The sequence below is a fragment of the Coturnix japonica genome, chromosome 5 (genome assembly GCF_001577835.2).
Source record: "Coturnix japonica isolate 7356 chromosome 5, Coturnix japonica 2.1, whole genome shotgun sequence".
Lineage (NCBI taxonomy): Eukaryota > Metazoa > Chordata > Aves > Galliformes > Phasianidae > Coturnix > Coturnix japonica.
Window position 1 is genome coordinate 41,557,326 of NC_029520.1, and position 18,722 is coordinate 41,576,047.

The 18,722-nt window shown below is 34.5% G+C and overlaps 1 protein-coding gene across 7 annotated transcripts in view; it reads right to left on the reverse strand.

Annotated features, from left to right (window-relative positions):
* Positions 1-248: 248 nt before the first annotated feature.
* The window catches only part of DICER1 (dicer 1, ribonuclease III), a 58,515-nt gene continuing 40,041 nt past the window's right edge, over positions 249-18,722 (reverse strand). For 5 of the 7 annotated variants that reach the window (XM_015865317.2, XM_015865319.2, XM_015865318.1 and 2 more), the window contains exons 20-29: positions 18,063-18,245; positions 17,658-17,763; positions 17,391-17,566; positions 16,369-17,152; positions 14,413-14,568; positions 10,020-10,902; positions 8,258-8,526; positions 5,521-5,683; positions 5,346-5,421; positions 4,527-5,066 (exon numbers count right to left, since the gene is read on the reverse strand). In XM_015865317.2, coding sequence (XP_015720803.1) covers positions 4,901-5,066; positions 5,346-5,421; positions 5,521-5,683; positions 8,258-8,526; positions 10,020-10,902; positions 14,413-14,568; positions 16,369-17,152; positions 17,391-17,566; positions 17,658-17,763; positions 18,063-18,245 — 2,962 coding nt within the window. In that variant the 3' untranslated portion in view covers positions 4,527-4,900. Of the gene's footprint in view, positions 5,067-5,345; positions 5,422-5,520; positions 5,684-8,257; positions 8,527-10,019; positions 10,903-14,412; positions 14,569-16,368; positions 17,153-17,390; positions 17,567-17,657; positions 17,764-18,062; positions 18,246-18,722 lie in introns of all 7 variants that reach the window. The other 2 variants (XM_015865315.2, XM_015865322.1) reach the window with 2 other exon arrangements.

Consider the following 18,722-nt stretch of genomic DNA (forward strand, 5'->3'; position numbering starts at 1 on the left):
TATAATCGTCAACACAGAGATCAAACCGTAGCACAAACACCATCATTTTTAACCCGAGCGTCCCTTAAGGGTCTTCACATAGCTATGAAGACAGTTCATTCATCAAGGGAAGACGACAGACTTGTATTTAAACAAGGTCAAGAAATAATATTTTCAACTTGTTTTAAGATTGAGACCAAAAAAGTTTGATTAACTCTCAGAGATTTATGAAAAGATTAACAGGAACTAAAAACAAAAACAAAAGACAATAAAGGTGAACAGACCATAACTTTATTGGAGATATATTCAGCTACAATTATTACAAAAAACTATTAAAGGTAATTGTGATCCATAAGGTGCAGATTGCAAATTTCTGCAGCAAGATTACAGTATGAATGAATTACATTTTATGTCCCTTAAAGACAGCTGCAGCATGTGATGGTAAATATTTTATTGTCCATCAAATTATATTTGTTATTCATTCTACTTGATTTTAACCATCTTTTCAGTCAAACTATTTACAATAAAAACGCCTGCAATTCCCAATTATTGTCCACAAACATTTGTCTCTCTAACTTGCTGCTGCAGTATATTCTGAGTGCATCTACAAAGCAATTAAAGTAGTCTGTGGTTGCCATTCAAATAAAAGAGGGAAAAAACCCCAAGGAGTTTACTGGATAAAATTTATTTTTAAGAAATGTAGTTAGCTTTGATAAAAGTTAATTTTAACTGCTAGTGGAGTATACTACAATGACCTCTAGGTATCTGCTAACATAATTCAGATTGAGTTACAGAGTTACAGTTGATATTTAGATTACATTTCATGGTCACAAACTGTAGTGTTTTAAGTTTTAAACCTAACAGGAAGGTAAAGAAATCAGCTTCTTGAAAATCAGAGCAGTTGGAAAAGGATCAATGTCAGTAATTAAGTACCAAAAATCAAAATCCTTCTCACTTTACTCATATAAAAAAAAATACAGAGATTTCCAAAAGAACATTTTTGCAGAGAATCCCACCCAAAGCAAATAAACCCAGAATACTGTCAGACAGAAGCAAGTGTAGCATCACAGCAGATGTCAACACTATTTGTCACCTTCAGATTATAGATGCTGCTGTGACTGGGATACAAAGATTTCATTTTCTATACAGATAAATGCATGTAGCATAGTTATCTCATATGCAGTAACATACCCCCGCTCCCCCCGCCCCCCTCTATTTTCCAGTTTATAGTTCTGTATTTACTTACAAGGAGAAGAATCCAAACTCTGTTATATATATATCACACATCATCCCTGGGCCAACACTGTATTTCTCCCCAGCACTGCAACCGGTCTGAATTCTTCCCTAAGTTCTGTACTCTGCAGTCACAACACATTCTATAACAAGACTAAAAATTAACAGGCATTTTCTGTACGGACTTTAGCAGCATCAAGCTGAACAAACACTTCAGAAGTCGCTACTGGACACTCAATATTCAGACAGAGCAGAGATTTAGTTGAGGTTGACCAAATTCTAAGGACTGTCTATTTGCAGAAACTACGCTATATGCATAATATGTTGGTTTGTTCAGAGATAATTACAGGAGTGTCAGAGGTCATTCTAATTTTAATTACTTCACATAACAGTAAAATGATGTAGTAAAAAAACAAAACCAATAGCTTTAAAATACAACCAGGAGCTGTCACACCCCTTCGTCGTATTTATCCACATACAGTAAAAATGCCACAGACATTGCAAATGACCTATTTAAGTTGTGCAAGTAAATGACACATTGCAGGCATATAATTATCTTTTTCAAATTCAGTAAATCAGAACAGCAGCAAGGCCAAACCACATTTTTCCTCTCTGTTAAGCATTTTTTTTTTCCTTGAAATGAGGTAAAGCATGGTACCAAGTGCAATGCTTATTTGTGCTACATGAACAGAACAGCGCAAAAAAAAAAAAAGCCATAAAAATAAAAACGCAGCATAGTTAGGAGGACTGTTTAAAGTACAGTATAACAGGACTTAGATAATAAAAAAATCAAAACAAAAAAACAAGGTTCATGCCAACTAACCCCCACACTATTTTTAAGATGAGCCCGTGTGGCCGATTTTGAAGATGGGTTGCAACAGTCTATGTTACACTTGTGCTCACAGCATGTCAAGTGATCTCTATCCCAACCTTCAAATATGATCAGATTTAGGTCTTTAATAGTATATACTGTCCAATATCAAAATCATATCAACTGAAGGGTAAAACACACAGATGTATAACATGGAAACTACTATGATTTTTCTATCTCAAAGGATATAAAATATTTCAATGAGGTCACACTGGAAAACATTACGGCATTTAAAACTCATTTAAAAACACATCAGCAGCAGAAACTACTTTATAGTCAGCCACTACACATTTCAGATTTCCAATTCATAGGCTTTATCTAGTAACAAAGTGATCATTAAACTGTTCTGAAATACAGAGCAAACTCAGTTCAGTTTCTTTGCAAAGACACTCTGTACCACATTATTGTTAACAATCACCTGAAACCCCTGAGAATCTATGACCTTGAAACAATCAGTAAGAAATCGTAGGCATTCAAAGACTAACCTTAATTATTTTGTAACGTAGTTAAAACTACTTAGCACTTCATAGATGGTCTGATCAATCTGATGATTGATGTCAGAATTGCCAACTTTCACAATCATGTATTTTCTCTAAGAAACTTCACTCCTAGCCTAAAGGAAGAGCTATAGCATAAACTGGTAATCCATTTTCCTCTATTAAAAAGGCTACCTCAAAGCAATTTACCTTTGAAAATTTTGACTGTTCCATCTCATTTACTTTTTTTTTTTTGTACATGCCAAGACTTGCGGGTCTTGTAATTTCATGTCACGTTTTCATTACTGAAGTTAACAAACAAATACAAGAACTGTTTTGCAAGCTACTACTTTAATTCTCACTCTGCCTACTATAGCAATGCTCTTTTCAAATACAAGAACAGTCCTTTTTGCAGGATTAAAAAAACATAATGATTGAGCTAGAAAATACATGAACTTTTGAAAACTGTATTTCAGAAAAGCTTAATGCCTACCCCCTTGCCACGAAGGCTTTTTTCTTTTGTTGTTAGGAAAGCAAGAGCTGACAGTTTTTGTTTTGTTTTAGTGTGCATTTAGGGAGGAAAGGAATAGGGTTTAAAAGCAGGAAATACAGTATTTACCTGTAATTTAATACATAAGACACAGCATTGAGTTCAAACTATTGTGCTGGAAAATGTTAAAACACCTTGCTCTGCTTTCTCAAACTTCAAGCATAATTAACAGGGCAAAATTGCAGCAAACCTCTACTGATATTGGTGGGAATACGAGACCCACAGCTTTTTAAAAAGGTAAATTAAGAGGTATTATAGTTACAGTGCAAAAATTAAATTTTCAAGCATAATATATAAACATAGCACCAAAACAGAAAAAACAATGCATGCAAAAAAAAAAAAAAAAAAGAAGAAAAAAAGAAAAGAACAAAAGAACTGAGGTATTTAAGTGAAGAGTGCCTACATAAATCTAATTAAAGAAGTATAGGCAAAGCCTAAAAAATAAAAGTATGATTTCCCCCCTCCCCCAGTAGATCAAAGCATCAACGAGCTAGTTTCTCTAAATTAAGGACCTAAATCACAGATGTATCAAAAGTACGGCAGTTATCTCAAACATCAACTTTCATGTTATTTAACAGCACAGCTTTGGTAGGTGAAATATGCATGCAACTCTGAAAAGTACAGTAAGAAATTTACGTGGAAATATTTCTAAGTGTAAAGGTGCTCTGTTTGTTAAATACGTAACCAATTGACTATAAAATCTGCAGCATATTTTAGGTGTGATATGTCTAAGGTTATTTTATTAGAATGACAGCTTGCACTGTACAATTATTCATTACTGTTTCCAGTATTGGAACTATCTAGCTTGCAGGTTTGTGTAAAACTTGAATTTTAGCCAAAGACCATATTCTGTTTATGGTATAAAAAAATCTGTAGACTAACCACCTCCTCAGAATCGTTAAAAATAACCTAATTACATATATATGAATACAATTTCTATTATAATCCTGTAATAACTCACAGATATAGTAATGAGTTGTACTGTAAATATAGAGCTGTATCATTGTAAAATGCATAATAAAATGACGGGAATGTAAAATAGTTTGTTCCAAAAAAGATCAGAAATTAAAGGTTATTAATGAGGGTTTATTTATTTTTAAGGCAAGAACCTTTTTTTTTTTTTTTTCTTTTTTCTTTTTTTAAATGCAAGACTATGTGGCATAAGGAAATTGAAGTCTCATTCTACCAGTATGCCAGCCATTTCAATTAAAATCTGTCCCTAACAAATAAGTGCAATAATGATTGGGAATGCCATCTTAATGTACAAAGATGACACGTAGGAGGAAATAAAAAAACAAAAACAAACGAGAATACTGGCACACTTATTCTTTCTTATACCCAATCATCCAGTACAGTTTATCAACTGCTTTATGACTGGCACTAGTGCACAGATTGAAGAATTTCAAGATTACTATATATACATCTAGCAACTGCATTAGGCATAAGCTCCCTGGCCTTCTAACACTAAGCAAAGCTGTACTGACAATAAAAGTAAACCAAAAAGACCTGACAACAATTATTCTGAACACTTGCTAAATGTCATCATTAAAGCACTCTTGTGATTAAACAAAGCAGAAGTGAGGAAAGAAGACAAGATTGTGTTTGCGCAAAAAACTATAACTACAATTAGTTCCAAAATTTTATACATGTTAAATGTTTTGTTATCTATTCTGTTATCAAACAAACTTTAAATTCTGTCTTCCAACTTGTTCCTCTCAACATCAACGTTTTAAAAAATTTGCTTTATTTGTATGCATTTTTTCCCCCATTTGATTTATTTTAAGAGGAGTCTCAGCTGTTTGGGACCTGAGGTTGATTTGCTTTGAGGCTTCGTAGTGCTCTTCTTGCAGCTGCAGATTTGGCAATCCTGTAGCTTCTGCCAACACCTTTAAACTTTCCCTTTCCTACAACTTCCACAGTTACTCTGACCTTTCCATCGTAAGTTCTTTCTGCAGGACTGCAAAAATATACACAGGAATTACTTACTTACTGTCTAGGCACGTTAATGTGAAATACAAGATCAATATTCTCTTTTCTACGGCAGTAAAAGCAGTAAAGTTAAACAGAAATCAGTGCTTTTCTCAGAAAGTTAAACAAAAGCAAATACAAAAATCTTAACTTTTTGATGCAAAAGAAATTAAAAATTGCTCGTGACATTTAAAAACTCCTCTGTGGTTCATAAGCACATCTTAAGAACATTTTAGGGTGGTGTGTTCCAAAGAAAGCATCTTCTTACCTAAACTTGGCGGTCTCCGGCTCCATCTCAAGCAGCTCTCGCACTGGGGAACGGGGCACATTAGCAGAAAACTTTTCTATTAAAAAGTAAAAAATAAAAATAAAAATTGATCTTTGTTCTCTTCAATGCAGATGGCTCTTAATTATTTTTTTTTTTTCCTGAAAGCTGACTATACCTATTAATGGCCTCATCATTGGATAGTACACTTGCCAAACCATTTCCAAAGACATTCCACTATCCATATAAATGGCACCAGCAAGGGACTCAAATATATCCCCCATGGCCTTTGGTACTTCAATGTCTTCCTCCTTTTCTTCATCTTCTTCAGATCTTCTGAGCTGTTTGCAATTAAAAAAACAACAACAAGGTGGGGGGTAGAGAGAGAGGGAAAGGGAGGAGAAAAGAGAGACATTTGCTTCTTTTAAAATAAAACAAAGATCTTCACAAATGTAAGTTCTCTTATATCCTATCCTGAGCTGCTTCCTTTATGCTTTTTTTCATTGACAGCTTTCTGTTGTGAAATTATTCTTTTATTCCCCAATGAAATCAAGTTGCTGGATATATCATTTTTCAAATGTGGAAAAAAAAATAATACCCAAACACCATTGCTTAGAGGACTTAACGTGCTTTGTGAATTCCTCCAGTAATAATTCTGTAGCATTTCACCATGGGTCTGGTTTTTCCAATAAGAAACAGACTCAGTTCTATCAATCAATAGTCGAAAGCTACTCATAACAAAGGAAGACTTCATACATTGAAGACCTCCTAGAAGGAGGCTTTAAAACCTCTGAAGTCAAGTCTGTGGATGAAAGTCAGATGCACCATTTATTACTTGATTTATTCCAAAAGACAAAGCATAAAAGAAGCATTAATAAAGTTAGTCTCTATTAACTAATAACCATCAACATTAGACTGAGCTAACAGGTACACTTAGGTATTTTTTAAAAATAACAAGCAGTGGTTATTTTTGCTATTGAACTAATTTAAGTCCGAAGTCAATTATCATTAAAACTAAACTTATGCAGATCTTGAGTTACACTGCTCCTTAACTACAAATTTTTCAAATATACATGATTTGCATTCATTTTAGTGCAAGCACAGTAATACAAGAAACAAAATGTTTTGGATTATTGTTGTCCTAAAGAGAAATATACTTTTTTGTCTTTTCCACAGCAGGCAGCCCCTATTTTAGTCTTAAGATGCAATTCAGATCTCTTAACAGTCACCATAATGCTTCATAAACTAGTCCCTTCTACAACATTTCTCCCTAAAATATATCAAACAAGTCACACCTGACACATATACCCTCAAAGTGGAAATATGATGATTAAAAAAAAAAAAGAAATGAACAGTGTTCTGAAGAGCGTATTTCATACCAAGTTCAAACTAAAGCACTTTAGAATTCTACAGTACTTAAATAACAGAAGGAGAGAGAAATTAAGATCTATAAGGCAAGGAGCAACAGATGTTTCAGGAGTGAGATTTGAAAAAAGCAAAGCAGATGATGTGGAGACACACATGGAAAGCAGTCTAGTTGGCATGGACTGCAGAAACAAAGACTCTGTGCATTAACTGTGATGAAATAAGAGTTTTAGTAATTCAGTGCCAGACCAAGATAGGGAGCAGGCACAGGGAGAGTGAAACAAGAATTTTATTTGAAACAGCTATCTGACAATTTGGTTGCAACTTGGATCAAAGTTCCTAGACCATCTTTTTGCATACCAGCAAAAACTGAACAAAGCTAAAGATCACTTATGAGCCCTTGAGATTCAAACCTTTTTAGTCATATTGTGAAGAACACAGATAATAGTTGGTTTTCTGATGAGAATCTAAGTTTCAATAACAATTTTCTTCGTCTTGTCTTAGTTTTCTCAGCCTTCCCATAAAACATATGGATTTTGCTCTCTGCCAGATGCAAGGGCTGTAAACACCTTAGTAACTGAAAGCTTTTGAATGCTGAGCTTTAAATTGTCTATCAAAAAAAAGAAATTACTTAAGTCAAGGTTAATATGTTTATTTAGAGCTACAGCATATCTCAGAATATTTTGTAAGAAGTTAGAAATTGTTTTTCTGAAGGCAAACTAATACGAAATCTACTAGATGATATTTTTTTAAAAAAGGCTCATGAGATGGACCCTGGTTAAAATGTCACTCAGCAGGTCCTTGTGCTCATACATTCTCTGAGCAGCTTATCTAAATGAGATGGCTTTAGTCCATTCTTCAGAGAACATTCATTGAATTAAATATAAATTTTTGAAATGAATGTAAAATATTCCATTTATATTCATTACATATCTCAGATATTTTCTTAGTTTGCAAGTGTTCAGCTAAACTATTTTTTAAGTTGTTTATTTAAATGATGCCTATGTTTTCCTGTTTAGCATCTCTAAAACTTCTAGGAACATTTCAAACATTCTGGTGCAAGATGCTTTGACACCTGGTTCCAGCAGAAGGCATCCAGGATGAAAACAGTGAACATTTATTACACAGTGTGCTACATTAAATAATGTATTTTGCCAAGCTAGAACTGTTTATGGTGTCGTGTGGATATCCTATCTTAAGTCAGCACTGTGTGACTTAATGCTTCTTCATTACTGCTCTACAGTAGAGTAGGCTTCCAATCAGAGAAGCAAGCTAAGAACAACACAGAGGTGAAACACTGAGAGAAATCAACTGAAAAAAAATCTACAGGCAAAACTGGTCTCAACTTATTTTCTTGATGTTTTTATTCACATTACACTTCCTGAAGATTGTATTTTACTCCACATATTGCATGCTTTACTACTGAGAGCCACCTGCTTCTTTGGCTACTTTGTCATTAAAAATAAAACACGTCAAAAACGTGCATAATGATAAGAAATCTAACAACATACTACAAATCAGATACTGGAAACATTTCTATTACCACTAACCTCAGAATCCATTCCTTGCATTTCATTCTTTTCCATTTGAAACTGCACAAAGTCATCAATAACATGAAACAGTTCAGGAGAGACAGCTTTGAAGTACTTGTGGTAGTCATACTTTACAGCTAGCGATGCAAAAATGGTATTATTGACTAGAGCAGATCGCAGGTCAGTAAGAACTCCTGGTGAGTGTTGCCGTGGGTCTTCATAAAGGTGCTTGGTTATGAGGTAGTCCAAAATTGCATCTCCCAGGAATTCTAAGCGCTGGTAACAATCTTAAAGCATTGGAAATAAAAGAAGGTACAACAACACAATTAAGTTTAACACACACATTCTTTCCAGGCCTTTCTGGAAAGAAGATTTGGTAAACTGCCATGCAAATTCCACAAAATAACCAATGTTCAGGGAAGAACCAAGCATGTTTTAAAACAGGTATCTTTCTCTTTAAAATGTTTGCTAGTAAATTATAAGAAAAGAACAGTTATCTTGTAGCACAAACACTCCTGAGACAAATGTTAATTTGTCAGGCTAGCAAAACACTTGTATATAATGACAGTTAATGCTTATGCCTAAAGTCATCCTATTATGCTGAAAAAATCATACAAATAAAATTCTACTAACACACTGATCTGAAAAGGATGGAGGTCTGTTTTTAGAATATAAACACCATCTTCACAAAAGCCACTTTGAAAAGCAAACAGGAATATAGTTGGGAAGAGAAGGAGGACAAAACTACTACAAAGGTAACTTGACAGTGAAACGGCTAGAAGATTCAGTTGCCTTTGGCAGCTAAGACACTGCGACATCTCAACTAATGCTTCTTAAGAAAAAAAAAACAAAAAACACCAAACACTTAGCTGTTACGGCAATTCCAAATTATTTTATATGGTATAAAGAAAAGGGACTGGAATCAAAAGTTTCTGCTACAAGCAACGTAATTTCATCTACTTGCTATCCCTCAACATTTCTCCTTGATAGTATATAAAAAGAAATAATCTATATCTTTGTGAAGTTACTATAGAAAGTATGTACATAGGTAATGCTACCTCAAACATAAAACCAAAGGATTATTCCAGTGTTTCATCAGGACTATTTCTCAACATACTAACTTTTCAAAATGAATTATTCCTTTAATTAAGGAAAAGATTTCTTACTTCTTGGAGTAAGGAACTACTTCAATATGGGGAAAAAAATAAAAATAAAAATAAAAAAATCAGACAAAGTGAAAGTAACTGGAGAATATTACAAATTTGGTCTAATGCTATATCAGGTACAGGAACAGTAAGCAATTAACCTGAAATTAATATTTAGTCTGATTAAGAAAACTACTTCAAACTTTTGCATTAAACATTCACTCATTAAAATAACTAAACTTTAATTAAGACTTCAAATTCCCAACTTCAAACTGAAGTCTATCAATGTTGCAAAATCTACTTTGAGTCTTAGTTATACACTCAAAGACTAAAATCTTTGAGATTAAACTATGTGACAAACTGCTAAATATACTTGCAAAACATGATCAGAACTTTCAGATTTTCTGCAATTACATATGAATTTAACACAACTGAATGAGAATCTAACATTAGTTGTGTGCATTAACGATACAGTCTCAAAGACACATCCTGTATCCTGTACCTTTTATTTAAAAAAAAATAAAAATATGAATAATCATTAAGATATAGCTTCAACAAGTACTCCCCTTCTAAATCAGATTACCTATCTTACATTTATTATGCAAGAGAAAACACTTTTCATTAAGGGAACTTACCAGTAATGGTATTATAATGGTACGAGGCATGAGTAAATGCCTGAAGAAGATACGCCTTGTTCTTAAAACTGTAATTAATTTTCTTCTCAAAGTTTTCAAAACCAGAAATAAGGTGATTCAGGGTTTTTTCAGCATCTGGGTGATCAAACATACACCTTGGTGGGATCTTCAAACAACCATACTCCAGGTCTTTATAAAGAGAAGGCTCTGAATTAACTATACAAGTAGAAACAGAGTTTGGTGAAAGATTCTTCAGCTCACTGTTACAGTTCTCTCCAGTCGCACACAGAGTGCTTTCCCAATCAGTCTTTTTAATAACAGGGAGCACCTTCAGCCCCAGTGAACACAGGAAAAGCTGAGCAGCTCTTTCACCACAGCTGGTCAGGTAGCAGCCCAACAGGGCTTCCACACAGTCTGCAATGCTTTTGTCAGCAATACACTGCTCTGTATGCAAATCATATGAGATTGACTGCTTTCCTGCATCAACACCACAGTTTTCTTCTGATGGATTCCAGAAGCCGACTACAAAATCATCCTCTTCAACAGCCTTGCTAGGATCCAAATAGCACATAGCATCCCAAGAGCTATAGTCAAAATCATCAAAATCTGATGAAAACGGAACGTTACCCAGGGATGACTTTTTGGGTGCTTTCCATTCATAGTTTGAATCAGTGGTTGAAAAATGAGAGAGAGAAATTTTCTTCACAAAAGCCCCCGATCCCATTAACATGCTATCTATGAATTTGATATGCTCTTGATCATACTCCAAAAAATCATCTTCAAAGTCTGTTTCTTCCTTGGGCAACCTCCACATTAGGTCTTCATCTTCTTCATCATCATCATCATAGTCAAGTTTACCATTAGCCAACAAATTCTCCTTTGTCTATGAAAGAACACACAAAAAAAAAATCATGCTACTGAAGAGGAAAATAGTATTTTATTCTATAATTGTCATAAGAATAGGATATGAGTAGTATATGCTAATAAGCCTGACTTTTTTAGTTGATAGTATATTGTCTAATCAGATACACAATATAACCTCAATTAATACTAGCATTCTAAGTCTAGAATAATTGTCTTGGAATACACTACTACAGGTTAAGTAATAAAGGTTTTGTATGTTTTACATACCACACATGGTATGTTTCATAGGAACTCATGCTGATATTTTTATTCAGTGCACACAAAACTGACTTATAAAAAAACACTAAGTGCATATTTGTATGTTGAAAACTAAACAGCCTCTTAAACTCTAAGCGCTCCAATAATCATTACATAAAGCAGCAAAATATATTTATTTATGCTCTCAAATACAGTTGAGTTGCAAATAACTTGTAGTCTACTCAGCAAACGAATTAAAATTTAGTCAGAGTAGGCAATTCTTATAGACCAAAAGAAGAGTCTAATAACAGATTGGCAAGAATTAAATGCACGTGTGGGACACTGTTCTAATCGTCTGTGATAGGAGTTCAGTAAGTGATCTGCTTAGAAGCAGAAGAAAAACAAATTAATAACATGTAATTTTAACACATATGAAACCTCTCCAGCTTCTCAAATGTTTTGCATCACCAAGACTACAATAGAGAATGTCTAAGAATGGAAAAGCAGATAAATGACACAGTTACGCAACACAGAATTTTGTTTGGTACTTAACAGCAACCTGCACATTAAATCATTATATAGAATAATGATGCAGTGCAAAGGCAACCAGTATTAATCCTATTCTTTAGGCAAGTGCATAGCTTTTTTTTTTTTTTTTTTTTGCAGACTATACCCGTAACTTGTTTAATTAAATTTACATTTGTCACCGTTTTTAATACATAATCATATATCCACAACAATAAAAGTAATGATGTCTCATATCTTTTCTCTCCTCACATGGAACAAATTGGTGCATGCTGAAGTAAATTGTAAATTGAACACAGATATGTCCAAGAGATACGATGCTGTACAATTTGCTGTGGCCCCAATCCAGGAAAGCACTTTAACATATTAACTAAATGCATAAGTAGCCGTTCCTATATCAAAAGGACTATTCACAGGCTCAACCCAGCATCACTGATGTCAATGGGAATTCTGCCACTGAATTTGATCGGAGCAAGATCAGATTCAAAGTGCTTTTCTGGATTGGATCTTGAAAGCCAACACCATTTTGAATCAAGTGAAACAGCCTATATCTGCCCTCAATCTATGTATGGTATGCTGTAGTCTGTATCTGCCCCCAGTCTATGTATGTAGTCTATAGCTGTAGTCTCAGCTATCTAATCTTGCGAATCTGTGAACCAGATGCTAAAAACTGGGGACCCCTCTATTTGGGCCAAATATACAAGTCCTGAGAGCTGTGGATGTTCAGCTATAGGGTGCACCCACCAGGAAACCCCTGAAACCACCCACTGACCAACTGGATCAGAACGTTCCTCAACATAATGTGACAGCCCTAGCCAGGTCTAGGAAAGGCGGTGGAACAGAGAGGGAATGGCTATAGAAACTCACAACCCAGCTATATTTTACCAAAAAAGTTCTGCTGTTGTAAATACCCATTTCATGTGTCCAAAGCAGGGATTTCACTAACTTTAATTGTTCAGTGAAAATTGCAACGTTTGAATAAGTATTTATTCTAGACACTAGTAGCAGTGCAAGTTTTCTAACCACCTAGAACTAGAGCTAACTTCTTATCAAATATCACCTGTCCCACCTGCCATTAAAACACAAATGAGAAGCGTTCATTTAAGAGTTCAGTGACCGTCCTTGCAAATATTTATAAAACGATAAACTGCATTTTTTTGCTGCAATTTCATTCACAAGTTAAATAACTCTAAGAAACAGGACAGCTAAGTAACCTACCCTAACACCGCCTGCACATTGCCTCTCACACTACAAAAACAGAAAAAAAGAAAAAAATTAAGTGATGAGAATGCTTGGTAATTAAATGAGTCAGGATATAATTCTGACAGTTGTTTTTTCATTAGTTCAGAAATAATAAGAAAATTAACCCCGAAAGAGATTATTATTATTTTTTTTCTTAAAGAACATAAAATTAACTTCGAATAAGTTATGACCACAAGCTAAATAAAACTACATTGTTGGTTTTTTCCTCCTTGCTGTTTGGAAATTTGCTATTTGATAAATTAAAACCATTCTGCTACAGGAAATATCTTAATGTTTGATAACGTAATAATACCAACTTTTATTAGGATGTTTCAACAATAATTTGTCATAGTGAAATGAGATTTCTAGATCCATAGATAAACAATGAGATTTAAATCTAAGATCACGAGGAATCTAGTCTGCCACTTGGCATATAAAACTCTTTATTTTGGTCTGAAATTGATAATTTTGGTTTACAAACAAATAGGGAAAGAAGAAGATGCCGCTGAAAAGTTATGGAGAACTGAGAGCATTTTAAAAGCAATGATTATCACCTGTCCCAAATGTACTATTTTATTTTTAGAAAGGTAAAACAGTCTTTGAAATCTTGGCACAATATAAAACCACAATAATCAAGTTGTTTTATTCTGCAGTAAATATTTATTTGCACAGTACATCTACCTAACAGCCCTCTCATGTGCCCTCTGGTGGTTCTGCAATCTGAGTGTGGTCTTCGTACTGGGGAAAAAAAAATAAAAATAGAAAACCTCTCTCCTAACCTCCAAATTATTTTTATCACCTAAAAACTAAATCACTGGCTGCTGTAAATCAGTGGTGTTTCCTTAACATTCACTTCTACTCCTGACATAAAATGAGTTCAATCAGAAAGTAATTTTCATAGTTCATTAAGACTTGCCAAGTTTTTAGCGATAGGCACTAAGAGGTGTCTACATCTGCATTTTATTTTCAATGAAGAGGAATTCTCAACTGTCCTTGCTTTCTAGCTAACAGCAAGCAATATTTTCTCAAGCCAGCTGTAAACTTCATTCTCCAAAGCACTATGAAAAATAACATCGCTTCATATATTCTACGAAGGTAAATACATTTATTAAATAGCAGACGGTTGAAATTTCTTCTGCATACATATGCTACAGCAAAACCAATAATGATAACTCAGCTTAAAATTTTCAGAAGAAACTTCAGACCAGGTAAACTCAAGAGAGTACCTTAACTACAGCAAAAAAGCTTTTATTTCCCGCTTTTCCATTAACATATATTGGATGATATTCAACAAATTTCCTTAGTTTGGGCTCTATTTGGGATCAGTTTGCCACTCATTTTCCTTAAGTTAGGGTTATGTTTTAGATAGAAATGAAATAAATATATAGATTTTCATTTTCCAAAATGTAGCAAAATACCTGAGGGAGAGGAGGAGGTAGAAGTTAGGGGATACAGATCACAGTCATTAAACTATTCTGAAAAGATGTAGACAATTATTCATCAACATTGTTAAATGAATTCTTACCGTTTCATCTTTCTCCCATTTATCGGTGTTGCTCTTGTCCTGGTTTACTATGTAACCAGGAGGAAGCCAATTGACAGGGGGATCAAAAATCGATACCACCATTCGACTGGGCAGTCCTTTCTTTTTTCCAAGGCGATACAAGTTACAGTTGCTGACCTTCAGGAAAAAAACTTTGATAAATCTCTGGACACATATTTATAAAAGAAAAGGTTAATACATGAAGGACCAAATTGATTTTATGAGGTCAGGTCAGATTTTATACCATCGTGCATTTCCTTCAGCGCTCTTAAGGGTGTTCACATTTCTTAACACAGTGAAACCAATTCACAGCATGGCAGAGATTTATTTAAGTTAAACATATTAGATGTGACAATTTCAGTTAAAAGAAATCTGTTACACTAAGTTCTCTTTGCAAAATAAAATTACTACTAATTTTAGAATAACAGTAAATATAACCTGGACAAGCATCATTAATTATCAGTATTAACAATCAACATTCAAGCTAGATTTGGAATGAAAAATGATTACTATTAGGGTCAGATTGACCTAAACTTTAGCAATAGAAAATGTTAAACAGTTCCACATAAAAAAACTTAAGTTATAATCCAGATGTTATTTTGATAGACTCAAAAGCTTTTAAATATTTTAAAAGGAAAGGAAAAACACAGACACAAACATCAAGAGTTTCTTTTACTTTTGAACTACCAACTTATGACCTCCATTTCTTATTTTATAAACAATTTCCACATTTCTTTTTCAAGTCTTGAAATCTGAACCCAAATATTCAATTGCTTTTATTCATAGAATGGGCTGGGTTGAAAGGGAACTCAAAGATCATCTTGTTTCAACCCCCCTGCTATGTGCAGGATCACCAACCACCAGTCCAGGCTGCCCAGAGCCACATCCAGCCTGGCACTGAATGCCTCCAGGGATGGGGCATCCACAACCTCCTTGGGCAACCTGTTCCAGTGCATCACCACCCTCTGTGTGAAAAATTTCCTCTTAATACCTAACCTGGCTCACTTTAAAACCATTCCCTCTTGTCCTATCACTACAGACACATGTAAGCAGCCATTCCCCCTACTGTTTATACGCTCTCTTGAAGTACAGGAAGGCCACAATGAGGTCTCCCCAGAGCCTTTTGTTTTCCAAGTTAAACAAGCCCATTTCCCTCAACCTGTATTCATAGCAGATGGCTCTCTGACCATCTTAATGGCCCTCCTCCAAACCAGCTCCAAGAGCTCTGCAACTTTTATTTGAAGCAAGCAAGTTATCCAGCTTTCCTTGTTTTCCAAGAGGAAACTACTCAGTCTATTTAATCCTCAGTAATGCATATTATTAGAAGTACTCAAATCAAATTCTCAACATTAAATTTAATTCATGTTACATGGAAAAAAACAATTACTACTCTAGAATTCTAAAATTGTAACAGCAGAAATGAAGACTGCTCACTACTGTTTATATTTACATTAAAATACTTTTATAAATTTTTATTTAACTGTTATGTACAATTTGTTGTTTGTTTCATTTGCAGTATTCCTGTAAGATCATGCAAAAAGTTTTTGCAGAAGGCAACCCATTGTGGAAAGAGATAAAAGGTCAGTAAAGCTACAGTCTAATGCTCTGTGCTGCTAACTCTTGATTCAAGTGCTCCCATTTAGAGTTTCTATTCTAAACAACTCAAATGTTTGGTCCAGCAAATATGTTCTCGTTAACCCAAAACTTTCAGTTCAGTTCAGCCCTGTATTCAGTTGCTTTAGAAACAAACTGTAAAAAAAACCAAAAACAACGAAAACAACAAAAAACCACTACAATTTCAATTACAGCTATAGTAGCATCAATCTCCTCATCCTGTATTTATATACATATAAATATATAAATATATAAATTTAATGTAATTCATATTTATTATATATAATGTGTTATATGTGATAGCGTTGGATTGTTGCTACTTACTTTTTTGCTTCTCATGTATGACAGCCGTCCCTCATGCGCATCAGGGTAAGTGCAAAACAAGTACGTAGTGATGGCATGCTTTAAAAATGAATCACCAAGCATTTCTAGCCGCTCCAGATTAAATCCATCACTAGCATTTGAAAGAGTCAAAGCCTGAAGAATGAGACCAGGATTAGGACCAAGAGTTTTTGAGGAGTACCCACTGGAAGTGTTCTTTTCAGAATCCACTTTGTCTTTTGAAACATTAATAGCTGTTGAAGTACTGGTGGTCACTGTCATTTTGGGGCATCCATCTGAGGTAGATCTGTTAGCATTTCCATCAAGGTATTTATTACTCAGTAGAGTACATTCATTGCTGGGCTTGGGCTGGTTCTCACTGCTGTATAAATTCTGAATGGGATATGAGGTAGTTGGTTGTACAGGTATTTCCTGCCTGCAGTAATTCAGCTGATTTCCTTGGCAAAAGTCTCTGTTAACTAAATCACAATTGCCATTGGCAAGATTTTTATTATAAGAAACACCATTAATTGCTGCAAGTTCTGCTGAGACATCAATTTGGAGTTTACTGGGTGACTCATCAAGCAGTGTTCTGTAACTCACAGACATTTGGTCATGTTTTTCTGCAGAAGAGGTTCTATTAGCACCTTGATGTGCAGCATTTTCAGGGACTACAATTGTGCTGTGCTTACAGTAATTTTCATTCTCTACCAAAGAGGAGCTAGGTATGGAGATGAAAGATTTGCTGTCAATAGATTTTTTCCATCCGAAGTCCAGGTTAGGATATCTGTGAAGAGAACATGTTGGCGTTGTTAAGAAGATTATAGATAACTACATGCACATACTTGTTAAAAAGTGAATTTAGATGCTGTAGTCACTATTTCCAATCAAGTCTTTAATTATCAGTGTCACTGACAAGTGACTTGAGTTAAACAGAGACTATCAATCTCAAATTCTCACAGCAGTTAAGTCTTCCCCTTGTTTTCAATGAAGTCAGATTTTAAACATACTGAAAAAATACAAACCTGAAATCTGCAGGAAGTGATTTAACCCCTACACCAGCATCAGTGGCTGTTTGAGCTCTTAGTTCCTCTGCTGTCAAAAGGCAGTGCAGGCGATAAAGTATGCTGGGGAGGCAAACTGCTTTTCTCCACAATGATGCTGGAATAGGATGTATAGCACATAGCTCAGGAACCAGTATCTGGGACGGGAAGAATATAATTATATTTCTAAGGGTAGTCTCCAGGATACTGTTAATGCAGAGGCAACTTGAATTAATACTTGTATTTTACCTGCTTATTCTGCAGACTTTCCCATTTTGCTTTCCTCTTCTCAGCACTGCTCAGTGGAAGCGCTTTCCCCTTCTGATTCAAATGGCGAGGAGTCAAAAGATTAAGTCTAAAATACATGTGAAAACAGTCTAATGTAAGTATATTATTAATAAATAAAACTTACAAGCTTAAACTTTCTGAAGTGACGACTTGTTCTTAGAATTCACCTGTAACGCATTATGAAGTGGAAAAAAAAGAATAAAAGCAATATACAACTGTAACTTGAGTGTAACATATGCAAGGTATCACCAGAGAAAAAACAGTATTTTGGAAAGCACAAACCTTTAACTTTATCACATAGGGGAAAAAGAATAGCATTTTGTTGTTGTATTTCAAATATCAAACAGAAATATGATTGTTGTTTACCTTGAAGATGTGTGGTCCACATCCAGCAGTGGCTGGTTGAGATTGGTCAGGTCAAGATTATATTTTGTTTTATAATATTCAGCAAAAGTTTCATATTCAGGGGAAGGGAATTTGCTGAGTGGAGTAAGATCAGTGTATACATCAGCTACATAGAATCGATGAGGCTGATCAAAATTTCGATACCTAAAAAAAAGAACAGTGTAGCATGTTTTATCCTTAGAGTAAAGCTTGTGGTGGTGATTTCTTGATGCTTGAATGTGATTAAGTGAAAAACCATTAAATAACTCAATTTAGGGCTTTTATTTTCAAACACTAGTTAAATAAATGAGGGTTTAACAACTTCAAAATCAAATATACTGATAACAGTCTGAAGAGTAATTCTGCAAATGATGATTCCTTAATTCCAAACACCAATTACACTTGCTAACTTTGCTTCTTTTAATCTGGTTTCCTATTTGTGCTAGAGTCAGTAGAGTTCAGAGAATCAAAGTTCCCATACAAAAAATGTATTCTATCCACACTGGCAAATAAGCTTAAAATTCAAAAATTAAAATACCTAATATAGTAAATCCACCATAGCCTTCTAAGGAGAACACAACTATTTTAATAGAGATACAATGTTAGAAAACTGAAGCCAGGATTGTGAAACACCTTTTAGTG